Source organism: Oryctolagus cuniculus, chromosome 18, assembly GCF_051225735.1.
Source record: "Oryctolagus cuniculus isolate XC-2025 breed Fujian yellow rabbit chromosome 18, ASM5122573v1, whole genome shotgun sequence".
Lineage (NCBI taxonomy): Eukaryota > Metazoa > Chordata > Mammalia > Lagomorpha > Leporidae > Oryctolagus > Oryctolagus cuniculus.
In genome coordinates, this window is record NC_142884.1 from 70,123,374 (window position 1) to 70,149,887 (window position 26,514).

A 26,514-nucleotide genomic window follows, 5' to 3' on the forward strand; every position below is an offset into this window, starting at 1 on the left:
CAATGGCTGCCGCGGCCAGCGCACCGCGCTGATCTGATGGCAGGAGCCAGGTACTCATCCTGGTCTGCCATGGGGTGCAGGGCCCAAGCACTTGGGCCATCCTCCACTGCCCTCCTGGGCCACAGCAGACAGCTGGCCTGGAAGAGGGGCAACCGGGACAGAATCCGGCACCCCGACCGGGACTAGAACCCAGTGTGCCGGTGCCGCAAGGCAGAGGATTAGCCTAGTGAGCCGTGGCGCTGGCCCCAATCTGTGCTTTAACACGGTCCTCAGTTGACTCCAATGCTGGGCCAAGTCTGAGAACCGTTGCTCTCGGCTGCAGTGCATCCCTCTGCTCTCCTCATTTGCAACTTTTCTGTCGCATGCCTCATCTCACTTACAGATGAGGGACGAAGTCCGAGTGTACTTGCCACATGCATTAGGGACCAATACAGAACCATTCCTAACAAATATTCTCTCAACTTCAATGATGGCCAAGAGTATAGCAGCATATGCAAAACTCCAGGCCAGACTCCAGCTTCATCTTTATCTAGAGATAGCTTTCATCTGAGCCATCCAACTGTCACATACTAACAAATACATATGTATATATTTTGCACAAATAGGCTTTGTACCACTTGGTGTATTTATGATGAGCTACACACTTAACTATAATGAGCATTTCCAAACCCAAATGCAGCAGCAAGAACAGCGTAATAGAAACAACTGCTGAACATGTAGAATTAGAGAAGCACACATTCTTTAACACCATCTCAGTGTTTGCTGATGGAACGCTGTAATTCCTCAGTAACAGTGCAAGCAAGGTTATTATCATCATTTTATGAGCTCTAATTTCAATAGAAATTGAGTTATTTGTTTCCACTGTATCAAGTTTGCCCCTGGGTCCTGGGAATCTGTAGGCTGAAGTGCTCTATTCGTAAAGACAGAAAGCTAAGCAACAAACACATAACCAGAAATTCTCGGTGGTTTATTTTTATCTCATGCTCACATTACACATTCACCATGCTGTGTGTGTGTAATGATGATGGGAGGGGCTATGCTTCATCTATTCACTCAAAGCCCAAGGCTAACATCTCTGCCATCTTGGGATACAGTTTCCTTAATTTGTGGCTCCAAGATCCTGTTGCAGGGCACAAAATGAATATTCCTGCAAACACTTCTTTACTCTCTCAGCCAGAAGTGACACACACAACACTTCCACTCGCATTTCCTTGGCCAGAACTCACCTCATGACCTTGCCTAGCTGCACAGGAAGCTGCAAAGTGTTGTCACTTATGTATCCAAGAGGAGAGAACCTGAAAAGGGTGACCACAGTGTGACTCCTCTCCCTCTCCCTCTCCCTGTCCCTGTCCCTCTCTCTCTCCTCCTTTCCAATAAAATGAAAATAAATGAAATTTTAAAATGCTATTTGTAGTTCCATAATGCCTTTCTGGGGGATCTTCATAGTGAAGTAGCACCTTGACAGTAGGGACTCCATTTTGGAGCACTTGAGACTCTATTCTGGGAAAGCACCCCCCCACCATGAGACTCTGGTCTGAAACTATGATCTCAAATAGGACAATAGCAGTGCACTGCATCACCCTTGGCAGAGCACAGAAACCCGCTAGCACGATCGCTCAAGCTTGAAAGTAGAAAGGTTGCACCTGGGTTAATAATAAAGATGTGATTTGTCTATGTCTTACATATAATTAAAACTAATAATTGGATTAATGTCAAGATCATAATTGATAATTGTTAAGATTGTAACTGGTATTGTCAAGATTATAATGGATATTAATTTCACTTAGGTCTTAGGTTATCTTGACCCCAGTAACTATGTACTCTTTTGATCTTAGCAACCATGTATTCCCCCTCCCGATTTTGCGGTTTTTGCCTTTATAAACCCTGTAGCTTTGGGCCTCGGGGTTGAGAGTTCTTTGGGGCATGAGCCCACTCTCAGCTGCCGGCAATAAAGGACTTAAGACTTTTTCAGTGTGTGGCGCTCCTCTGTCAGCACTCGCTCAGGCACAACAATAGTTACACAAATCGATTTAACCAGTGATGGGCTATAATCTTTTAAGCCTTTATCCAATGCTCAAATTGGGTCCAGGACTGCAGCCATTGTGACTTTGTAAAGTCAGTTCCACAGACCACACACAGAATGCCGCATCCCTCAGGGGCTAGGGCCGGCCTAGGACTTCAGTGCTGATCCACACTTACCTCCTCTTCTGTAAACAGACGTAGAGAGACCAGGACCCAGCTGCTCCCCAATAGCTACAGCAGCCCGCCCACCCTCTGTGGGCAAACACAAGGCAAACACAAGGGAGAGCCGTTGAGCAGGCTGCAGGAAAGGACTAGACAGCAGGCAAAGATTCCTGCTTTCTTCCCTTGGCCACTTGCGAAGTCCAAGACAAACTCGAGCACAGTGAACATCTGCCCTCTTTCTGCTCAACTTGTTCTGCAAACTTCTCCCTTTTCCCATTCAAAAGGCTCACGTTTTCCCTCCAGTGACCCTTAGTTTCAATATAAACCAACCTAATTTTTTTAAATAGTAATTTTATTATTAGTAAAATAATACTTTTTTTTAAATAGGCAGGATGTGCATTACAAATAAAGGTTGTCTGAGGGCATCTATATACGTACACACATGAAATTGTGTGTGTGTCCGTATCAAGCTCAGAGGGACGCTGACAACAACAGACATAAAAGCATCAAGAAACTAGACGTTATTATGTTAAGCAAAATAAGCCACACACAGCAAGACAAATACTGCATGTTCTAGCTCATGAGTGGGCGCTAAAAATGTTCAACTCCTAGAAACAGAGCAGAATAGAAGGCGGTAGAAGTTGGGACAGGCCGAAGGTGAGAGGAATAGGAGGAGGACAGGCACAGCATCAAAATCGAACTAGAAAGAGTTTCTGGGTTTCTGTAGCTCAGTGGTGTGACTACAGTCCACAACAATTTATTATGTAGTTCCAAATGAGTTAAATGCTGCAGGTCAGAGGTTCACAACACACAGAAATGATAAATGTTTGAGGGCATGGAAAAGCTGCTTATCCCGATTTGATCACTCGGTGTCACATACGTGCATAAAAACATCAATGCACTCCCTAAGTAGATAAACTGTATCCCCATTAAAAACTTCATAAAGGAAAAAGAAGTTCATGCAGATCTTTAAAAGCCATCAGCGCTGAGTAAGGATCACAATGTCCCATAATGGTTACTGACACTGGAGTGCAAAGGTTTTTATTTGAAGCCTTCCTCCTTCTATGCCTGCTTTTCCATACCAGGTTGTTTGGCTCCTGACTCACGAAGCCCCTCTGCAAATGGGAAAGGAAAGGGAGGCTGTGCGCTCCACCAGTCCATCCATGGAACAGCAGCGAACAGAGTCCCACAGGCCACACACACCAGTGTTCTTGGTGGCGGTGTGGGAGAGAGAAATCTAAAACTGCTGTGCAGGCCAGCGCCGTGGCTCACTAGGCTAATCCTCCTTGCAGCGCTGGCACACTGGGTTCTAGTCCCGGTCAGGGCACCGGATTCTGTCCCGGTTGCCCCTCTTCCAGTCCAGCTCTCTGCTGTGGCCCGGGAGTGCAGTGGAGGATGGCCCAAGTGCTTGGGCCCTGCACCCCATGGGAGACCAGGAGAAGCACCTGACTCCTGGCTTCAGATCGGCGCAGTGTGCCGGCCGCAGTGACCCCGCTGCAGCAGCCACTGGGGGGTGAGCCAACGGCAAAGAAAGACCTTTCTCTCTGTCTTTCTCTCTCACTGTCCACTCTCCCTGTCCAAATAAATAAATTAATAAATAGAACAGCTGTGACTTCAGTGGGGGATGAGAGGCAGGGAACGCACAGTGCCAGGCCGTGCTGCTGGAGGGGAAGCTCTCCAGGAAACTCTGGGCACCACACTAACCAGCGCCTGCATCTCAATCCTTGCTCAAGGTCAGGGGAGGGCTCACCATGTGCGAACGATAAATCCGCATTTCCCATGAGGATAAACAAGTTAATGCAGTTGCCACCGAGCACCTATCTGGGGAACAAAATGTTGCTTTTAACTATGAGGGAAGACAAACAACAATCAAACAGGTGCTGCTGTTGACCGCTGCCTCCACAGCACAGGTGCATTCTGAGTGACAGCAGAAAGTCAACACTGCTCGACAGCCATGCCCTTTCCCAGACGCATGAGTCATCGGGACACAGGTTTCATGCTATGCACTTTGCTTCCATACAGATAATGCTGATGCAGGTCCATTTTACACACCCAATTTGGTAGACATTTGTAAAAGCAAATGTGTATGTGTGTAGCATATGTGTGCAAGTTCATGTATACCAATATATACACCTGTGGGCCGATAACATGATCAGAATTGCAGCAAAGAGACAACAGCTACTTCACACACCAGCCTCTTCCCCAATGGAGAACCCAGCACTATCCAGAGACAAAGAGGAGCCTGCAGTGTCTTGCCCATTTTAGAAGTGGCTCCTGTCATCGAGCCAGTCCTCCTTGCCGTCTTGTTCTACACGCCAGCCTCAACCTCTGCTTGCAGTATTCTCTCCCACAACTGGGTTCTGGCCTTTTTTGTCATACACAGCCAGCTTCTGCAGAATTACACAAAGGCTTTTACTTCTTCTGTGCCTCTCCTTCCTTCGTCTAGCATGAACACTGCCTCCACTCTAGTCCATCAAAGCCCTTCCTCTCCTCCACAGTCCAACTGCAATGTTTCTTCACTTAATTATTCAGTTGACAAATAGGCATCCATGACCTGGGTGCTGGGTCTGCAGCAGTAGGAAGAAAAGGCATTGTTCCCTCTTTCCCACAGCTTAGATTGTTGTCAAGTAAGGCAGAAGACTAATGAAACCCAAACAAGTGTTATACAATCTAGAGATGAGTGCTATGAAGAAAAGGAATCAGAAATGATGATAAAGATGCCTCTCAACTTCTGATGAGGTTACATTTCAGTAAACCCATCTTGAGTTGAAAACATCATTAAGTTGAAAAATGCACTTAACACATTCAAGTATTGGAGTATTGGCACTGCTAACTGGGAGCTGCATCTGCTCGCTGGCCTGGGGAAAGATCCAAATTCAAACTGGAATTCCAGTTTTCAATAAAGGCACACATCCAGCATCAAGTTGAAAAATCCCAAGTTGGGGGGCTGTCTGTATTTTAGATGCCATCTGCAGGGCAGCAACAGGCTTCTCCTTTTATTCCCTAGAGGAAATAATTCTTTGTCTTGAGTAGCACCATGCAGACAGCCTGCAGCAGAACACCAGGTCAATGTTAATGGATGCTGGGGGACAAAATAACTCCGTGGCCAAGTTCATCAGGGCAAAAACTGAGCTCAACAAAGTAAAGCAACGGACTTTTTGGGAAGTTTACCATGTGAATACAGATTGTATATCTGTAAGAGAAGGCATCAACTGTAGTCTCTTCCAAATGTGTTTAACCACAATGGCCTCCCACAGGGCATTCTGGAAGCCTAACTTCGCTTGGAACACACTTTGGGAAATACTGCATTTTCCCTTCCTGGACAGGGACTCTTTAAATACAAGCATGACATCCTATTGTTCTATCCAACACACTCAATACAGTGCCTACATACAATATACTAGGCATAAAAAATAAGTGCATTGGTTGCTAACAGTCTATTTTGGATAATTTCAAATTTCAAATCCCTCGCTGGGTAAGACAGAGGGTGGATTGGAGTAGGTCCCCCTGGTGGGCAAGATGGGAGAAGTGTCTGAGCTTAAATTTTTGTTTGTGAAAGAGACAAGTTAATTAGGCTTTTATTCCCCCGAGTCTCCATCTTCCAAAAATACTTCGGGAAGACACCTTTAAGAATTTTTCTGGAGCAAGCATTAGGCCAGCAATTAAGATACAGATTAAGCCGCACGCATCCCCTATCAAAGTAGCTGCGTTCAATACCTGGCTCTACTCCCGACTCCATTTTCTTGCTAATGCAGCCAAGGGAAGCAGCAGTGATGACTCAAGTAACTGGGTCCCTGCCACACACTGCAATCCCAGTTCCCAGCTTGAGTCCTTGCCACGGGCCACTGTAGGCATCTGGGGAGTTAACCAGCCGGTGGGAGCTCGCTCTCTGCCTCACAAATAAATCCACATTTTTTAAAGGAAATTTTGCTACAGCAGGATTTAACCAGAACAGCATGGTACCCTTTGAGGAAGACTCATTTCCACCCTTTGTGGAAGCCATCATTTCCTGGAGGGTTGCAGGACAGGAGGAAAGCTAGAAGCTACAATCCACCGATCATGCTAATATGGGAGTCACTAGCCACCTGTGGCTGTTGAAACTTAATTAAAAGTGAACAAATAGGAAGTTCCTCAGTCTCATTGCCCACATTTCCAGTCAGTGGCCACATGAGGTTAGTGGCTGTACTTGCACAGATATAGATTGTTTCTACCACTGGAGAGAGTAGTATGGCCTGGTACTGCTGGAAATACTCAAAATGCAATCCTTTGCCATGAGAGCCTTGAAATTACACCAGGACAACCCACACTCTAATCCAGTATCCTCTGAGGACTTGTAGCAATAGCTGGCTACCTCCTTCCCAGGCAAGACTATTTTACAGTCATCCTAAGATAGCCAAAGGACAGACCTAAGACCAGAAGCCAGCAGCTATCCGATGGTCTCCTTCTCAAAGGGTCTGTGCGTCTGTCTGTCTGCCTATGCAGGGGTGTCTATCATCACAGCTGCACCAAAGCTTACACAGCAGCCTGTAATTCCACAGGATCTCTGCTAAGTAGTGGCAGGGCTTGGGTTGAGTGAAGCACCAAGCTGGTGAAACAGAGGCTGGATTTCAAGCAGCACGGGAGATGCTACTTCCCCAAACCAGCTGGTCAGGACCACAGAGGAGAAGCAGGGTGAAGTTATGAGATCCTGGCAGGCAGACCCAAGGCCAAGGTGAGGCCACTGGGAGCAAATTCCCCACAGAACACAGTGCATTTCTCCCACAGACACCCAGGTACCCACATGCACTGGAAAATCTTGAGCCAATTTCACAACTAATTATCATGCTAATTGAGAGCAGGCTGCTCCTTATTGTGAGGCGTAGTCACACCAGGATGTGCCTCCCAGGCCGAGCCTTCATTTAGATTACAAACTTTGCAGTCTGGCTGTCACTGGTAATTAAACCTCTTTGATTGTTCCATTACACAAAGATTACATGGCAGTCAAAGAATGGAACATAACTGATCTTTATATCATTTCTAAAGGCTTGCAGGAATGAAAACCAACAGTGGTATAAAATCCAAGAATGATGCTTGCCTGTCATGTCCCTTTTTGCGTAGGCTGTCTCATGGAAACCCAGAGATTTAAGGCATCTTAATACGCAAGAATATGTATCTATCTTACTGTCACAATAAGAAAATTAAGCATGGATGAAAAACACATCTATGGTCTACGGCCATACCACCCTGAACACACCCAATCTCGTCTGATTTCTGAAGCTAAGCAGGGCCAGGCCTGGTTAGTACTTGGATGGGAAAAACACCATCTATGAAGTCACATTTGCACCAACTAGAAATAAAATCCCAGCCCTTATATCTGGTAATCCAGAGCAGTTCTCGAGTTTTCCTATCATCTCATATAACCTTTAGTTACCAGTCCACACCTACTCAGTCTCAGGTCAGTGACTTACTGGCTCAAGTGCCCATCCAGGCTACCTGTATCTAATGCTTTCCACTCATCTAATTTTTTTTTTTTCAGATTCAAGTTCCATTTCCTACTCTTCCAAGTATAAAATTAAATCAGAAACACCCAAGAGTCTGACTGCCAATGCTGATGCCTGGGCCTCACTTGAGTCAGGATCCCTGAGGCTACAGGTTAAGTGCTAACTGCTTCTTCAGCCCCACAAGAGATTCTTGTGGAGATTATTTGACACCAAACTCCTGAAGGGCAAGGGCCCACTTGCTTGAATCTCTGTCTCCAAGATCTAATGAGATGCCCAGTCAAGAGTTGGCACTCAACCCGAGACTGTACTGAACAGCGGTATTAACAAACCAAATACACCCCTGCTTGGTGAGCGTGGTCAAACATTCTCAACAACGCAATCACAGGTCCAGAAAGATCTACCGCAATCATGCAGGAAAGGAGTCCATTGGGGATATTTCCCAAAGCAGTGCCTTCCAATCCAGGAGGCAGCCTGGTCTTTCCTGTAAAGATGATATGTAGATACATAGGCATAGTGTAGAAATAGATACAGATATAGATATATAAGGATTCATGAAGGGCCCTGAAGTCACATATCAAGAGCCAGGGCTCAGTCTGGGGCAGGTGTCTAAGCTGGTCATGCTTCTTCATGCCTCCCATATCCAGACTGTAGGGTTCCAAGAAGGTGGCCAGTTCAAATAGAGACTTTATTTGGGAAGGATAGGATGAGTAGGGTTCAGCCTGCCCAAACAGAGAGCAGGGATTTGAAGCCAGGCTTTATTCTATTTGGGCAGCAGGCAGAGTTCCTTAAGCTCTTGTTGGGGGAGGTGCAGAGAGCTCATGGGCCCTGATAAAGTGTGTAGGGGGTGTGTGGAAAGGCTCCATGCTAAAGTTCGCAAGGCATTGTCTTAGCAGTTTGGAATGCCCCAGGTGAGGGGCTTTCCAGAGCTGTCAACATTCCACCAGCCTATAGATTATTTGCACAGTTTTATTGGTTTTGAGGGGCTTAGGCCTCGGTGGCCTAACAGATTCTAACAACAGTGAGACAAGCTGATTCTTGTTCCTTTTGAGCTAGCACCTGCCCAGTCCTTGTGGTTGTAGTTAGTTAAGAATTGGTCCCTTACAACTTTTACCTACTGTCCCTGGGGTGTGGTATGACATTTGGCACCCTCCTCCCGAGTGTGATGGGACAAGATAAGCCGCTGGGAACATTCTCACGCAAAGCAAGCCAAGACAGATACTTAGAAATTGTTTCATATCCTCTGCTGATGTCCCAGTGACATTTGTGCCTAAACCCTATCCTATTGTTTGAAAAACTGACAAACTTTCCTTTTTAATGGGTCTCTTTAAATAACAACAACAAAAAAAGGTGAGGACAGTCTTTTGTAGCAATCTGTGCAGCCCAGCCCACTTTCCACAAACCAATCCCCTACTGGACATCGCTGGAGTTTCTCCTGACCTGGCCCTGCCCACACTGTCAACTCCCAAGTCCAGCAAGGAAGACTGCAGCGGTGCGGCCGGGAGTGCTGTCTCCCAGGCCTTGCTGGCTGTGTGTTCTCTCCTCCTCCCTCTGACGCTGCCACTTCACTGGCTGTTGGAGGTAGCCTTATCCTCTCTACATGACCCATCTCCCTTGGGAGCCCTCAAACCAGTGTCTTCAACCTTTACCAGAATCACCTGGAAACCCAGATATAGAACCTGCTGGGTGGGATTTGGGGCTTGTCCAGGCGACATTCCACCCTCAGATGATTCTGTTACTGAGGGCCCCTGACCCATGTATGCAGAAATTCCTATTTCACACAGCTCTTGAAGAGCTCCCAACTCCCTCTCCTTTGACGGGGGACAACTGTGCCTATTGGACTTTCTATAACTTACAAGATGGTGGGGCGGGGGGGAGGGTAGGGAGATGATGGAGGTGAGCAGTCAGAATACGAGGAGGAATACGGGCTCTGTGAAATGTTCAACTCACGGTATAGCTGGCCATCCGTGTGCAAGCATTCCACATGCGCAGATCCCTCCAACCAGAGGTCGGAAATACTGGGCAGAAATACTGCAACAGAACTGCACGTGTACAGACTTTTTTGGTCATTATTCCCCAGACAATACAGTGTACGTACTACGTATTTAAGTACTTGCAATCTGGAGATGGATTAAAGCATGTGGTAGGATGTGCGTAGGTTACATGCAAAGATTATATCATTGTATGTGAGGGATTCCCGTACCTGCAGAGTCTGGTATCTTCAAGGGGTCCTGAAACCAAGGGATGTGTTAGACAATCTGAAAGCTTCCTCTGAGGCCTCCCTGCAGGAGCTTAGAGACATTCCTGCCAACTGAAAAGCGGAGGCCCTTTCTTGGGCATTCTTTTCCCAGGAACTTGCTAAGTGCTCCTTGTTATTTTATCCTTTCTGCAAAAGGACCCAGACACCCAGACTGCCTGTCTACTACCAGGCAAAATTAATTGCCTTCCCACTGCTCCTCATTCTCCAGAGCCCCTACCTGGCATTAAAGCTAATTGTGTGTTGTAGGTCTCCTTCCCCAGATAGCCTCTGCTCCTGGTGGCTGCTCTGGGCATTTTCTTTATACCACTCCGGCCTGGCCCCAAGGTGGGTTGGGATAAAGGTTCCAGGTGTGTGGCTGGCTGATTACACCCAGCCTGGCCCCTGGGCTGTGCTGCGTTGGGAGAGTTGCAATCACAAGCAGGTGTTGGCTGGCCTGACCTTTCCATACGTGTGCTCTTGTTCAGCATAGCTTCCAGAATTACATTACTATCGACAAGTGGGTGTGCAGTAGCTACAGAAACAAGTTAGTTCTCCCCAGACACTGCCAATTTGCCTCGAAGCCCTGTTGTTTTGCAGGCGCACGTGTGTGCGCACACACACACAAGTCACAACACATTTCACACTCCCTGTGCAGTGGCTTGCAGACTTAAAAAGACCATAAAAGCTATCAACTTTCACGGCAATATTTCTGAACTTGGAAGAAGATACTGTGCACATAGGCTCGGTGTGCCCCAAGCTATCTCTCAGGATGCTCCTTTGCAGGCTGAAGCCATCCGAACCCCCCTGCACTCTGACTCAGGAATATGGAGGGGTTAGTTTGTTTCCCAAGACTACCTTCTTTTGGTTCATGGAGCCCACACTTTGGTTGCCTTCAATCTCTTCCCACGGCCCACCCAGATTCCTCTCTGCTGCCACACAGTCCCAAAACCCGAACTCGTTACTCCCCCACTTTTGGGAAGAACACCAACCTCCACCTCGCCATGGTTTTCAAAGCCTTTTCCTCTGCTCCCGAGGACCTGCTCAGCAAAATACCCTCTTTGTTCCAGGCACCCTGACCAACCTGCCCCTCTGAACACGACTCCCCACCCAGGCCCGGCGCCTTCTCTCGCGCCCGGAGTGCTGTTCTCGCCACCCAGGCCTCTTTAATAGCACCGCAAGTACCAGGTGCAGCTCGCCAGATGGGATCAGCACGTGGCCTCAACAGCTATCTGCTGTGTGACCACAGCAAGGCAATCAACCACTCTGAGGCTCAGGTTGCTCATCTTCAAACCTGAGGATTCAAAGACTGAAAGAAAACAAGATCCCCAGACAACAATTTTCACTCTTCAAGTCAATCGTCTGACCCACTCTCCTTTCCCTTGTCACCCAGAGCCAAGCGCATGCTACAGATTACCGGAGCTGGGAGTCACGTCCATTGCCACCCACTAGACGGAGGAGCCCTAGTAGACCCCATCAAGGGGCCACGACTTAGTCATGCCCCTACCCATGCCTAGCCCACGGCACCTATGTGAGGAATATTGGATGAGGGTTAGTTTGTCTCTCTCTCATTCACAATCAGAGCCACATAATTCATAGGGCAGCTTCTCTATAGAAGTGTTGAAACAAATGGGTCACAGAACGGTCTAGCTCGCATGCTAGCTGTGAGACCTCAATTTTGTGAGATTTTTAATTCCTTATCTGTAAATATACAGGCACTTTAAAAAAAAAAAAAAACAGCACAGCAGGTTGAGCCGCTGTGCATTTGGCCCCCAGTTTCAATCCGGCTTCTCAGTGTCTCATCCAGCTCCCTGCTAATGCACCTGGGAGAGCAGCAGAGGGTGGGCTCCTGCACCTGCGTGGGAGACCTGATGAAGCTCCTGGCTCCTGGCTTCGGCCTGGCCCAGCCCTGGCTGTTGTGGCCATTTGTGGAGTGAATCAGTGGATGGAAGTTTCTCTCTCTCTCTCTCTCTCTCTAACTCTGCCTTTCAAATAAATAAATCTTTAAAATAAATAAATAAAATAAAATTATCAAAAGATGTAATTAAAAGACATATTTTTGTGCCAACTTTTTAAAAAATCCATGCGTAGCTTTTCATACTTCACTTTTTCCATGAACTTTCTGAAGATGCCCTGTACTCATGGATTTTCTTTTTCCTGCACTAAAACCAACTTATCTTTTAATTCCATTTTGCACCGACTGCAAAGTATCCTCACAGAGGCCCGTAATGCTTCCACCGAAACCATCCTGTTCATGGAGGTTGCCCCGAGAGACAAGGAGGGACAAGGACGTTCCTGTGTGTGTGTGTGTGTGTGTGTGACTGCCATCGTCACTATCGGGAGGAAGTCACAGATTTGGGCTGCAGCTCTCTGTACAAGGGCTTACCATGCTAACTTTTCCTCCTCCGATAAAATACTTTGAAAAATGAATTCTCCAGGCTGCACTGTGGTGTAGTGGGTTAAGCCCATGCCTGCAGAGCTGACATCCCATAGGGGCACGGATTCGAGTCCCGGCTGCTCCATCTCTAATCCAACTCCATGCTAAGCAGCGGAAGATGGCCCAACTGCTTGGGCCCCTGCACCCACGAGGGAGACCCAGAAGCAGCTCCTGGCTCCTGGCTTCAGATCGGCCCAGCTCCGGCCCTTGCGGCCATTTGGGAGTGAACCAGCGGATAGAAGACCTCTCTCTCTCACTGTCTCTGTTAACTCTGCCTTTCAAACACATAAATAAATCTTTTTAAAAATTCTCTTTTCTCTGCATTGGTGTTAGGATGGAAATGAGCCAAGCGACACGATGACATACTGCACATTATTACACTCACTTCCCTCTTTTGGTTTTGCAAGACTTTTCAGAGAAAACATCTCCGTGGGCGGTTAACACTGCTCCGGGCCCCAGACGCTGCGTCCCCCGGGCCTGCCCAACCTCAGCTCGCCCTGTTCCCTGGCTCTCTGACTTCTCCTGCCCGGAGTGGGGTCTTCCTGGCTCTCCCGGCCTCACGCCCCGCTCGGCCCCTGCGGCAGCGGCTCACAGACCCTGGGCATCTTCACAGCCCACACGGCCCGGCTTCCAGCGGTAGGGCCTGGAGTGAGGCTGAGGCCATGCCCGCAGCGCCACACCCCGAGAACCGCGGCGTTCTGGTCAGCGCCACCTGCGTCTCTCAAGCCGGGCTTCCCCGGGCCAGCCCCGCCCTGCCCCGCCCCCTGGTGCAGGCCCCGCCTCCGTCCCGCCCCCTGCGCAATGTCTAGCCGCGCCCCATCTCATCGCTCGCCTCAGCTCTAAGGCCCCGCCCCCGCCCCCGCCCCGCCTCCCCCGGCTGCAGGCCCCGCCCCGTACCTCCTCCGGTTCAGTGTCTAGCCGCGCCCCACCCCATCCCTCGCCTCAGCTCTAAGGCCCCGCCCACCGCTCAACCCCCGCCCCTTTCCCCACCTCTCAGCAGCCCCGCCCCCAGGTCCAGTGCTGCTCTGCGCATGCCCGTCCGGGGAGCGCCCTCGAGGAGTCTCCGACCGGAAACAGTCCCCGGACTATGTCGCGACTCTGTGTTCCTCAGGAACTTGACAGGTAAAGCCTTCCCGGCCTTGACCTTGGCGGGGGCCGTCGAGGTCTTTGTCTGTGACCGATACTGCGGCCCCCGCCAGTCCACCCGCCGGCAGGACTCGGGCCCTGGCTCCAGCTGCCCGCAGTGTCCCCCGCCAGCCACAGAGCCGGCTTCGGCTGACAGGGTTCACACACGCGCGGGTTTGGCCCCTTCCTGGCTGTTTCGCTCTTGACGCAAACCGCGTCTCCACTGCTGGCCCTGTGACCCCCTGAAGGCGGTCCAGCCCCCGCACCCGGCAGCCCCGAGATCAGCCCCCGGGGGGGCGGCTTCCGGTCGTGGTCTGGGGGGGTCTCGGTGACGTCACTCTGGCGTAGTTGGTGTTCTTGGTGATCTTGCCACGGGCCAGCCCCGGACTGAAAGAACAGGTTTTTACAGCCTTGTCCTGCGGCTCTGGGCTTCTCCCTAGAGGCCGGCGTGGTAGCTCAGCCTGAACCCGAACCCCCATAATGTGAAAGCAGGACCCAGCTTCTTATCTCTCTTCACCTGCCCTTGATGGGAAGGAATTCACTGACCAGAGGGCGTGACCCAGCTGGGTTCCAAGGTTCTGACCACTGGATGAAGGAGCCTTGCTTCTGATAAGATGGCCAGCATCGGCCTGCACTGATGGTGTAGAGTATTCCAGGTCTGGGCAAAAGGTCACTGCCACCTTCACATAACCCCCAGGCCAACTGGAGACCCCCAGCCACCATAAATTCCCTGAAGGGCACGGCATCACTGACCAACCAGGATCCTAGACACAAGCTAACCGTGCACCTTAGCTCCTCTAGGAGCCTGGGGGCTAAGCAGTAGCTGGCCTGCGCTGTGCAACCAGTCCCTTCCTTGTTCCACCTCACTCACGCTCCCGTCAGTGACTGGCTTCTGCGCGTCGCTAGTGGGCCCAGTTTGGGGGTCCTACAGCAAGGCCTCCACCCAGGTTGGGGTGTTGTGCAGTAACAAGTACACACGCGGGACTCCCATTGCCTTCCTGGGCGTGGGCTGTGCCCATCGGTGCCATCTGAAGCCCCCGGAGCCAGAACTTGGTGACTTTTCAGGCCGCTTGGTCATCCGTGAACTCCACTACTGTTACTCAGCTGCGTTTCAGGAGCACCGTGCCGCCTGGAAGCGCAGACAGCAAACCCGGGCACAGACACTGCTTATCTAGTGCTGGGGCTTCTGTGAGGGTAGTTACCGTGCGCGGGGTATGAACAGCACCTTCTCGCCACAGATGGCCTCCCGCACGTCCGGTGGAGGCCTGCACCGGGGCTCGGAGAGGCCACTTGGCTACACTGCTGAGTGCACCGTGGCTCACCTGAATGTCTGCCATTGCTCCCTGTGCAACCCTGCCTTTCCTTAGAAGCATTCGAACCAAACTGGCCATTTCCTAGGGCTGCTGTAACAGGGTCCCGCAGCTGGGCGGCTTAGAGCAGGACACTCCTGTGCTACATTCCGCAGGACCGATTCAGAAATGGAGGTGTCTGTAGGGCGGCACCTCCTCAGGCCACTCTAGGGCCCCTTGCCTCTTCCACCTTCTGATGGCTCTGGCTTCCCTTGGCTTGCGGCAGCATCACTTCAGTCTCTGCCTCTGTCTTCCAGGGCCTTCTTTCTTCTGTGTCTTTTTTTTTTTTTTTTTTAGAAGATTTATTTATTTGTAAAGCAGAGTGACAGACAGGGAGAGTCAGTGCTCTTCCATCAAGTGATTCTCTCCTTAAATGGTTGCAGTGGCCAGGGCTGGGCCAGGCAGAAGTGGAGCAGCTGGCCCTTGAACTAGCACTCTGATGTGGGTGCCATGTCACAAGCAGTGGCTTCACCTGCTGAGCCACAACCCTGTCCCCTCTCTGTGTCTTCTTAGAAGGACACCATTCGTTAGATTTAGGACACACCTAAAATCCAGGGCATTTCATCTCAAGATATTTAACTAATTTCATTTGCAATGATCCCATTTCTGAATAAAATCCACATTCAGAGGTTCTAGGTAGACGCAAGGTTGAGGGGATGAGGTGGGCACCATGCAAACCAGCAACAAAGCATGCACCTGTTACAAGTGTACGGATACAAAGCAACATGAAAAGGCATGATTTGTAGTTATGAATCAAGATACTTGCATATCCAGGCAACAACACTGGATCCTCAACACTGCTTCACTCAGCAACACCATCACTTAGGAGGAGTTTGATTCAAATACAAATTCTCAAGCTCTACCTCAAAGTGAGAGTCACAAGGCATGAGCCCAGCAGTGTGTGTTGTAAGCAGTTCCCTGAGTGATTCTGTTGCCACTGAAATTTGAAAACCATGGTTCTAGGGCAGTAAAGACATGAAGGTTTTATTTTTAAATTTATTTGAAAGTTAGAGAGATTATTTTCCATTCATTGGTTCACTCTTCAAATGGCTGCAATGGCCAGGTCTGGGCCAGGCCAAAGCCAGGAGCCAGTAGCTTCTTCTGGGTCCCCCATGTGGATGCAGGAGCCCAAGTACTTGAGCCATCTGCCGCTGCTTTCCTGGGCGCAATAGCAGGGAGCTGGATCAGAAGTGGAGCAGCTGGGTCTCCAACCAACATCCATATGGGATGCTGGCATCGCAGGTGACAGCTTAACCAGCTACACCACAGTGCCGGCCCCCATGAGGGTTTGGTAACATGAGGTAAGGGCCTTGAGTGAAAGTGGTCTAACCTCAGTATGACTTCGGCAAACCCATCTTGTCTGAATGTAACGAACGGATTGAAAAGCTCAACTATTGCATTATTGAAAAAAGCATTTTATCATACTTTGAATTTAAATTTGAGGATTCTAAGTGAACTCAGGGACTAAATTGTGTGCTCAGTAATTTTTTGCCTCATTTAATCTTGCCAATAGCCATGCCAGTTAGGTACTGCCATTTCTTCCATGTTATTGAAAACTACACTGAGATTCAGAGATGGTAAACCCTGAGATATTCAACAGAGCAGAAGTTAGGGTGGGACAGGGTTTTATTTTTTACCATCATTCTGGTTACTAAAATATTTGGTTTGTTTCCATTTTAGAAACAGTTTGATAGAGGCTGCTAAGGCTCGCTTGAGAAAGTATGATGTTGGGGCCAGATATGCATGCTTATCAGCTGACAAGAGTGCTGTCCTTTTACCACTGTTGTATAAAGAAGGAAAACTCCACCTGTTGTTCACCCTCCGGTCAGAGAAGGTAAGTGGACAGAAAGACTCCTGCCATGATCTCAGGATTTTTGCAACTTCTGAAATATTGTCACTTGTACACCTTTTTAGACTTTCCAAACAGCAATGTTGAAGGAGTACAAGAAGCCATAGGATGATGTGGCATTCTTCAGAGAGAGATTTTTGGAAAGAAAACTAAGGAATTTAGCTAGCAATTTAAAATACTCTGAGACCAGGGCTACTTAACCTTGATGCTGATGGCATTTGGGGATGTCTAATTCTTCGATATGGAGGGCTGTCCTGTGTGCAGTGGGATGTGTAGCAACATCCTGGCTCTACCTGCCTGATGCCCATAGCACATGCGTGCCTTTGTGACAACACGCGTGTCTCCGGACCTTGCGTGCTATCCCTTCTGGGATTGGGCTTGGGGAAGAAGGATGAAATTGCCTCCTGAGATCCAGTGTCGGAGACTAATCCCACTGGAGGTCTAAAGTGAAGATACTGGAGCACAGACTTGAACAGTGTAGGCCCGTGTTGAATGCAGGCTGTCTCCTTGCCAGCTGTGTGATGTTGTCTTAGCTACGTACCCTCTCTGTGAGTGAGCACCTGCATCATGGAACCCCGCTGCGGATTTTACAGGGTAACAAATGTAAAGGCTCCTTGGGTTGAGCTTTTGTTTCAGGGTTTAAGTTGCTCCCTGGGATGTCCACATCCCACACTGGGGTGCCTGGGTCCTGGCTTCACTCCCGATGCCAGCTTCTGCTAATGGTTACCCTGCAGACAGTGGTGATGGCTTAAGTAGTGGGCTTCCTGCCACTCACATGGGAATTCTGGATTGAACTCTTGGATCCTGGCTTCATCCTGGCCAGTGCAGGGGTTGGGGGACTGAATCACTAGTTAAGAATGCTCTCTTGCACACTCTCTGATAAGTAACAATAAATAAATCACAATTAAACTGTGTAGTACTAGAACAACTCTGGCTCTTGGCAAGGAATCACTAAGTATCAGCTGTCGTCATTAGTGCCGACTGATAGCCTGAGGTTTGAAGATGAATGATTTCCCTTGAGAGAGATACTGGGCTGGTATGGGGCTTCTGACTCACCCCTGAGTGCAGTCACCCTTCTTGCTGTGTGTGTGGGAGGGGGAAGGGGCACTTTTGAAGTACAAAGTGGAGATCAACGTTGTGGTGTAGCAGGTTTAGCCTGAGACATGGGCATCCCATATGGGCACCAGTTTGAGTCCCAGCTGCTCCACTTCTGATCTAGCTCCCTGTTCATGGCCCGGAAAAGGCAGCAGAATATGGCTGAAGTACTTGGGTCCCTGCACTCACCTGGGAGACCTGGAAGAAGCTCGGCCCACCCAGCCCTGGTCATTGCGGCCATTTGGGGAATGAACCAACAGATGGAAGATCTCTCTCTCTCTCTCTCTCTCTCTCTCTCTCTAACTCTAGCTTTCAAATAAATAAATAATTTTTAAAGAAAAGTACAAAATGAAAATGGGCCATATTAATGTGACTTTTCAAGCAAAATAATGAAAAACATCTTAACAAAACTGAGGTGTCAGTTGGAGTTTGGGAGACGGGGTAGATACATAGATTCTTCTTAGTCTAGATTGGGCAACAGTGACATAAATACAGGCAGTGATAAAAGTCTAGGCTCCAGGGAGAGGCAGTTAACTGGGAACCAAGACACTGATATCTGTCCCCAACTCTGCCAGTAAGCACAATCGTGGACAAATGTGTTTTCTAATTACCACACAAACAATAATGAAGATAATCCAGATAAAGCCAAACCATTCAGCAGGTGGGTCTGTGGTCTCCCAGGGAAACTTTGTTGAGTGAGACTCAACAGACCATGAACTCTGGGGCCTTGTCACTGAGGCCGACCCATGGGGCTGGGGTTCTGTGGGCTACCACATGTGGGTAGAATGACCTTCACAGGCAGGCTGCCAGCTGTGGCTGGAAAACTTGTTTCCAGACCAGCTGGTCTCTCCCCCACTAGTAACTTCTTGTGCTTCCTGTGACCCTGCAGTTTAAAATCACACCTTCAAGTTGGTTGCAGTCTTCCCCCCAGAGCTCACAGAGGAGGGGGCTGAGGCCCTAAGGGGAATCGGGCTGTCTCTAGGAGAACCCTCCCACTATCTCCATGAGCCCCAAGCCAGTCAACATAAGGTGAAACCCCCATGCAATGGGCACCCCGGGTAGAAGGACCCAGTGAACGGACAGAATGCCTTCAACACCCTGGGCACTTCCTGAAAGCAAGGGTCCCTTTTGGCCACTCCGCCTGCTCTCCTCTTGCTCCAGATGTGTTTCTGTCACTTGCCAAATAAAAGTTTCTGCTTTGTTGCATATTGTTGCTCTGCTTCTTATTTCTACACCAAGCAGCTAAGGAAGAGAACACTGGAAACTCACTCTGGCAACCCCTCTCCTCTGACAAGTAACCATCACATTTGTAGTAAAAGTGTTTTAGCCTACTTAAATCTGACTGTAAGCCTTGGCTGTGGGGCTCAGAAATCCCCGCTGGGGCATTCCAGAAGCTCCGCCCTGCCTGGAGTCACCCCAGGCTCACAGGCACCTTCAGGCTCCCTAGCTTAAGTCAGGATCCCCCTCCAGCTCTGCAGCCGGTAGCTAAGTCTGTCGTCGCCCAGGCCTGTGTTTTCATCCCTACACTGAGACTAAAAGTTGCCTGACGTGCAGTGTTGTGAGAATTAAAGACGGCTGTGAAGTGTCGGCACAACTGCTGGCTTGCCCAGCACCCAGGGGTGTTGACTGCCACCTACGGTTTCGTTTCCTCCTTGTCGGTGGCCACCTTAGGTACGGGACCCCCTTTGTAGCTATGGAATGCTGGTGCCCAGCGAAGTCAGCAAAGCCCTCTGCCCCACCCACTCCAGGGCCCAGCCCTGCAGACCCTCACGGCCGCTTCTTCACACTTGCAGGCGTCAGCTGCTGTGCTTCTTCTTAGCCCATCCTTTGCCCCTCCATCCTCTTCCTCTTCCTCCTTCCCATTGTCCTCTGCTCTTGGAGCTCGAAGGCCAGAGAAAATTCAAGAGCAAAACCTAGACTGAAGCCGCAGAAAATTAGTCTGCACAACTCTGTTTGGCTTCCAAGAAGAATTTCATAAGGTTAGGTTTCTCCAAGCCAGATGACTCCGTGTGGGTGCCTGTCACTGCCTGCCTTGCACGTGAACAGGGCAACAGGCAATGCCTTCTCAGAGGCCATGGCCGTTAGGTCCATTTCTTAGGCGTCACGTGGCTGGAGGGCTTCCAGACAGCAGCCCCATGTCCCCCCCACCCCCCAAACTGTACTTGATGGGGAGGAGGATCCATCTCCTGATCCAGTGCCTGCAGTGCTCCAAATGGATCAACAGAGAGGAACTTGAAAACAACTATGTTTTTAGAAGCAGGCTTTTACACCATAGAACTCCAAGATGTTTGTAACAGCATCGTCCCTGTCCTTTCCAGCTGCTCCAGCCAAACACCTTAGGCTGGTGGCTGCTAAACAACAGGAGTTTGTTTCTCCCAGTTCTGAGGCTTCAAGTCCAGGTTCAAGACACCAGTAGATCCAGTGTCTCCAGAGGGCCTGCTTCGTGTTTCCTAGGTGTCTATCTTCTCTCTGTGTCCTCACAGGGCAAGAGGGGACACAGGGCCTCTTTCCTAACAGCACTGGTCTCACTGATAAGGGATCTGCGCCCATGGTATCATCGCCTTGGGAGTACGGGTGCCAACATATGAATTTGGGGGACACAAACATTCAGACCATAGCAGGCGTCTAGTTTGTCCTTAAACCTGTCAGTCAGCCCAAGAGCGAAAAACGCCACCATGACCTCTTGATTTAGCATCTGAACATCAAGAACTGACCTTTCGAGTTCTCATTATGAAATCCGGAAGTCGGGCCAGGCCCTGCATGTGCTCCAGCCGTAGCTGATGTAAACACCTCTGTTGCCCTGGGAGGGGCACATCTGCACACTGCACACTGCACACAGGTGAGAAGAGCATGTGGTGTCCCGCACAGTACAGTAGAGAGGAGAGAGTGGACACTTACTGGGAGAGGGAAAAAAGGAATTGTTGGGGTCAGTTTGCTGAGGAGTTTGCTCCTGCAAAAGAGAAATGTGGAGATGTTTTGTCTCCCTCCCCTTGCTCAAGATAAGAAAGAAGTTATTTTATTTATTATTTGTTTAAAGTTTTTATGTATTTTTATTTTAGAGAGGTAGAGAGACACAGAAAGAGAGTGATCTTGCATCTACTGATTCACTACCAAAATGACCACAACAGCCAGGACTGGGCCAAGTTAAAGCTAGGAGCCTGGAACTGAATGTGGGCCTCTCACATGGGTGACAGGGACACAAGAATTTGAGCTATCATCTGCTGCTTCCCAGGGTGCGTATTAGCAGGAAGCTGGATCAGAAGCAAGGCTGAGGCGGGAGATACCGGTACTGTGGCACAGAAGGTTAAAGCCCTGGCCTGAAGCACCGGCATCCCATATGGGTGCTGGTACTAGTCCTGGCTGCTCCTCTTCTTATCCAGCTTTCTGCTATGGCCTGGGAAAAGCAGTAGAAGATGGCCCAAGTCCTTGGGCCCCTCTATCAGTGTGGGAGACCCAGAACAATCTACCAGCTCCTGACTTTAGATTGGTTCAGCTCCAGCTGTTGGCGGCCAGTTGGGGAGTGAATGAGCAGATGGAAGACCTCTCTCTCTCTCTCTGTGTCTCTACCTCTTTCTGTAACTCTTTCGAATAAATAAAAAAATATAAATCTTAAAAAAAAAAAAAGCAGAGCTGGGACTTGAACCCTGGCATCCTGATGTAGGATACAGGCATCCCACGCAGAGACTTACAGGTTGCACCAAACGCCCTCCCTGATAAGTCATCTTAGAGACAGAGACAGGAATGGGGGAAATCTTTAAGATGCTACAAATGGAAACAGAGTTGGTTCTTAAGTCAGAAATTGTGGAACCAAGGATTAGGTGAAAGGGGGCAGCGGCAGGGATAGGAGAAACCCCTGTTCCTTCAGGTAAGTGTGCAAAGGTATGTGGACATTGAGCTGAGGAGCACTGTTGGCTCCAATGACCACAGACGGTGTCTGTGCTTCTGTAAACACTAAATACATAGTGTGCTGATTAAGAACGCAGGCTCCAGAGTTAAACCCTCCTTTACTTCCCAGCTCTTTGTATGAACTCGGTCAGGTTATTTTCTCCTTTTCTAAAAGTGGAAATAAAAGAAGTTGGAGAGTAGCGCATGTGTCCACATGTGAATGGACGGATAGACACGTGGTCATGTATACTCATCTCCATCATGGGATGCTCATCAGCCCTGGGAAGAATGAAGCGCTGATATGTGATACAACATGGGTCAGCCTCAGAAATTAGTCAGGTCAAAGAAGTCAGGCTCAAAAGGTCACATCTACATGAAATTTTGCAGACTGTCAATCCACAGAGACAGAAAGAGGGGCAGTGCAGAGAGAATGGGTATCAGCTGGTGAATACGTAGGGGTTTCCTTCTGGGGTGATGAAAATACTCCCGAAATGGATGGTAGTGGTGGTTGTATGACACTGTCAGTGTATTCAATGTCAGTGCATTGTTAACATTGTTAATATTATATGAATTTAACCTCATTAAAAAAAGAGCCGCTTATAGAACTGTTCTGAGGATTTAATGAAAAAAAAAAAATGCTCATGAACAGCAAGCCCAGAACACAGTAGGCACTTGGTGAGGACCCAAGAAAATGATCTGTTAGGAGATTTGTCCTTTATGTTAGTCTTTGTTTCTGCTCTTGCCCCAACCAGGGTCAATGTGTCTGCATGGATGTGATACCTTTTAGGCTCAAGTAGAGAAAAATTAGCAGTGAAGGAAATTCTCAAAGTGTATTGTTTTACAAAGAAAACTTTTTAAAAAATATTTATTTATTTTACTTGAAAGAGTTTATACAGAGAGAGGAGAGGCAGAGAGAGAGAGAGAGAGAGAGCTTCCATCTGATGGCTCACTCCCCAGTTGACTGCAAAGGCCGGAGCTGTGCCAATCCGAAGCCAGGAGCGAGGAGCTTCCTCCAGGTCTTCCATGTGGGTGCAGGGGCCCAGGGACTTGGGCCATCTTCTACTGCTATCCCAGGCCACAGCAGAAAGATGGACAGGAAATGGAGCAGCCAGGACTAGTTCCGGCGCCCATATAGGATGTCGGCACTTCAGGCCAGGGCATTAACCCACTGCGCCACAGTGCCGGCCCCAACAAAGAAAATTTTCAGAAGGGAAAGAAAATCTTAACTTTGTTCACTACTTCATACCATCAGGAGAGGAATGGCTCTGGCACTAGACAGAGGTTCAGAAAGCATTTGTGGAGGGAATGAAGGGTTCTCAAGTCACAGTCACCCCTGCTGCTCTGTTCAATGTCCAGCTAAGAAGGTCTCCTGGAGAGGTTTGCTTTCCTGGAGGAAGGTGGGAACCTACAGATGCGGATGACATAGCCACAGCTCTGCGGGAAGCCCAGGAGGAAGTGGGGCTGCATCCTCAGCAGGTGAAGGTCATCTGCTGCCTGCTGCCACAGCCGTTTCAGGTAAGGACTGTCGCCGCCTCTCCTGAGCTCCCAGTGGGGCCACAGTCCTCAAGATCCCATGTGTGTCCAAACTGAACCCCAAAGAGTACTTTCCCCTTGTTAGCTAAGTGGCTGTGGGCAAGCCCCCTTACCCTCTACCTGGCAATCAAAAAGCTGAATTCCATCCCTGAGTTGCATGGTGGGTGTTACGGAGCCCGAAGATGCTTCTGGATTATCCCATTAATGTTCATTCGCATCAGCTTTTCTCCAGTATTCACTTACTTTGAGAAGTCAAGCCAAGAAGGAGGGTAACACTCACTCCAGGGTGCGTAGACCAGATTTTATCCCCTCGGAGGCTACCAGTGCTTTACCTTTGCCCTGAAGATCCTTATTTCTGTCCACACCGTGGAATACAGTGTGTCCATAGGGCATCAGTTGCCTGAGGTCACTAGGTGAGCTGCTTAACAACTATGTCTGTGTGTAACTGCATTGCTGTGAGTCAGGGTCTGCTCGACGGTGTCCACCAAAACAGCATATCCCAAATCCCCAAACACTGCCAACCTGCTCCGTGCAGACCTTGTTTCCTAAGAAATCACCACCACATTCTCACTATTGCACTGACTTGAGAAGAGAAGGATTTGAATTTGGATGACAGCACAGCATTACTTTAGCAGTATGAACATTTCATGTCAACCTTTCATTGTAATTTTACAGATTGCCCAGAAAAACTGCAAGGACAGTAGGGGGTTCTTGTGAGCCCCATACCCAGTTTCTGCAGCAGTTGAACCTTACATCCCCGTGGCATATTTGTAACAACTGGGGAAGCACACGGCACTTGCCTTTTTCTACGTTAGTGCAAAAGCTCCTTCTAGCCTGAGTCTCAGCGGGTTGCCTCCTTGGGCTTCTCGTCTCTGACAGCTCTTAGACGTTCCTTATTCTCTGACCTTGGTAGTTCTGAGGCAGACTGGTCAGGTATTTGGTAGAAAGTCCCTCCATCTGGGTTCATCTAATATTTTTCTCGTGGTTAAACTCGGGTCATGATTTGAGGGCAGAACACTGCAGAGGTGGAGTGCCCGCATCACCTAATATCAGAGGTGGGTATAAACTTTTTAATGTCACCTAACAATTAGGAAACCAGTGGCTTGGATCATCCGATGTGTTCCATTTGGTTTTGTCTTGATGCTACAGCGTCGTGAAGATCAACGGTGCTGAGACAGCACCTGGGTTAATTGTGTATGTTCCCTTTGTCACCTCCCGTGAAAATGTTGGATTTCACCATTAATTCAGTTAATGGTCTGAGTGCTCTCTGTTCGTAAACATGCATCAGTGCCCCTTCTCTTGAGAATTTTCTATAGGCCCGTTTAACCTTCCTCACCTCCCAGGCTCACAATGTGCCTACCTCTGGCTTCTCCCTCCTGCTGTCCCCTGGGATGTCCCAGGAACTGCCCATTCTTTGCACTTTCTAATTCAAGGCCTTGCGGCTCTGATCAACTCCTTCACCTAGGCTAGCCCCAGGCATCGCTCTCAGTATTTCCATTAGAACAAGGAGTCTTGGATTTAGCAGGCCCCATATTCATCTGTAAGTTGTTGTGGCTATAAATAGAAATCCTCCCTGCAACACAAGTGCCATATAATGTAAACATTGAGAAGACTTTAAAAAGTTGATGGAAAATATGTATTAGGAAGAAACTATGCAGTGATTTCAAAAAGTTTTTGCATTGAAATAAACTTGTCTTTTAATTCCAGTTCCCCTAAACCTGTATGTACCATGTAAAACAGTTTATATATAATTTAATGTATGTGTGACACATAATTATATATACACATAATCTTCCTAAAAATGGAAATATTTCACATGCATCCTTGTCTTTCTGAGAGAGAAAGGACTGTATCACATTTTTAAGCTCTGTGTTGTCTGTTTTGTGGCTATAATGAAGTTCATCTCACCTAGATGTCCACCAATTGAAGAGTTATAACTACAGTTTCGGGCAGCAGATAATAATGTTTCAGCCTTACATGTAGTATATATTTTCTTGCTGGCATGAATTTATGATGCACATATACAAGTTCAATTCCTAGGTCAAGAGATTATATTTTATAACACTGCCAAATTGCCATTCCAGACCACTGTACCCATAGCTTATGTTTACGGTAGATAGCGTTCTCAGAGTAACCTCAGGTAGGGCAGACAGTACTCCCAGTTCACAGGGCATAGTTCACTTCTGGACAAGTTTGTCCCCTTTGACTGCCTCCTTGGTAACTGACTGCTTTGGTTTGCTTCTCAGCTTACCTAGGAGGGACAAGATTTTCAGATTCCACTTGTGTATTTTTTGTTTTCCGCTTGCAGAAAGGTATGCTGATAACGCCAGTCGTGGGCTTTATAGACCACAACTTCCAGGCCCAGCCTAACCCCAGTGAAGTCAAGGATGTGTTCCTGGTGCCTCTGGACTACTTCCTGCATCCTCGCGTCCACTACCAGAACCACATCACGTACGCTGGTCGTCGGTTCACTATTCATTGCTTTGAGTACACAAACCCTGAGAACGGCGTGACTTACATCATCAAGGGAATAACTGCAAAACTCGCCGTGTTGGCTGCCTTAATTATTTTGGAAAAGAAACCCACCTTTGAGTTTGGATTTGGCCTCAGTGACCTAATACCAACCTGCAAAAAGTACCTCCTTCATAAACAGACTATCAGCAAGCTATGATTTATGAGACCAGCATCCAGACACCTGGCCAAGAGGTTTGTTTGTGTGCGCTTACACAACCATAATGTCAGCCGCTGGAATTTTACAGGTGTATTTTTCCTGATATGAAAGTGGAAAAAAAAAAAACTTTTTTCCATTTGCCTCTGTTATCTGAGAGAGCAAAATCTTTGAAAAGTGGAAAGATGCGTTTATAGTGCTGCAAATTTTAATCCCCAGTGTGTTAACAATATTTGTCTAATACATTTAAGAAAGAGTATCTGGCATATAAATAAACATTTGTTCATTATAAACCTGTGATGTTTATCTCGTTTGTGAGAACTGTCATTTTTTTGGAAACTTTTGTTAGATGAGACAGAAACTTCTGGCCACCCATCAAAACCTATTGTCCTTTCTTCCATGCCAGTAGAGTTTAAGACGAGCGCATAGGCACCAGTGTTGTGGCATAGCAGGTAAACCCGCGATGCCAGCATCCATATGGACACTGGTTTGAGTCCCAGCTGCTCTACTTCCTATCCAGCTCTCTGCTGATGTACTCGGGAAAGCAGCAGAAGATGGCCCAAGTGCTTGAGCCCTACACCCACATGGGAGACCTGGAAGAAGCTCCTGGCTTTGCCCTGACCCAGCCCTGGTCACTGAAGAATGAACCAGCCGATGGAAGATCTCTCTCTCTCTT

General features: G+C 48.5%; 1 protein-coding gene and 1 long non-coding RNA gene across 4 annotated transcripts in view; one reads left to right on the top strand and one right to left on the bottom strand.

Moving 5' to 3' along the window:
• The window catches only part of LOC149121025 (uncharacterized), a 142,514-nt gene extending 131,471 nt beyond the window's left edge, over positions 1–11,043 (bottom strand). For both annotated transcript variants that reach the window (XR_016224798.1, XR_016224799.1), the window contains exon 1: positions 10,890–11,043. This is a non-coding gene — a long non-coding RNA (uncharacterized LOC149121025). The remainder of the gene's footprint in view (positions 1–10,889) is intronic.
• Positions 11,044–13,353: 2,310 nt separating this feature from the next.
• On the top strand, positions 13,354–26,131 carry NUDT7 (nudix hydrolase 7). 2 transcript variants are annotated; one of them, XM_089319324.1, is made up of 4 exons: positions 13,354–13,456; positions 16,489–16,642; positions 22,890–23,152; positions 25,479–26,131. In XM_089319324.1, the coding sequence occupies exons 3-4, from the start codon at positions 22,943–22,945 to the stop codon at positions 25,839–25,841; spliced, it is 573 nt and encodes a 190-aa protein (XP_089175450.1). In that variant the 5' UTR covers positions 13,354–13,456; positions 16,489–16,642; positions 22,890–22,942; the 3' UTR covers positions 25,842–26,131. The 2 variants fall into 2 exon arrangements, with proteins under 2 accessions (XP_089175450.1, XP_051702990.3); XM_051847030.3 differs by having other exon boundaries at positions 22,994–23,152.
• Positions 26,132–26,514: the final 383 nt, after the last annotated feature.

Bases quoted from the DNA above. Each gene is read 5' to 3' on its own strand.
- NUDT7 (XM_051847030.3), top strand. From the start codon at position 13,422: ATGTCGCGACTCTGTGTTCCTCAGGAACTTGACAG. The intron at 13,457-16,488 runs GTAAAGCCTTCC...TTTCCATTTTAG, and splicing joins GTTCCTCAGGAACTTGACAG to AAACAGTTTGATAGAGGCTG. The intron at 23,153-25,478 runs GTAAGGACTGTC...TTCCGCTTGCAG, and splicing joins TGCTGCCACAGCCGTTTCAG to AAAGGTATGCTGATAACGCC.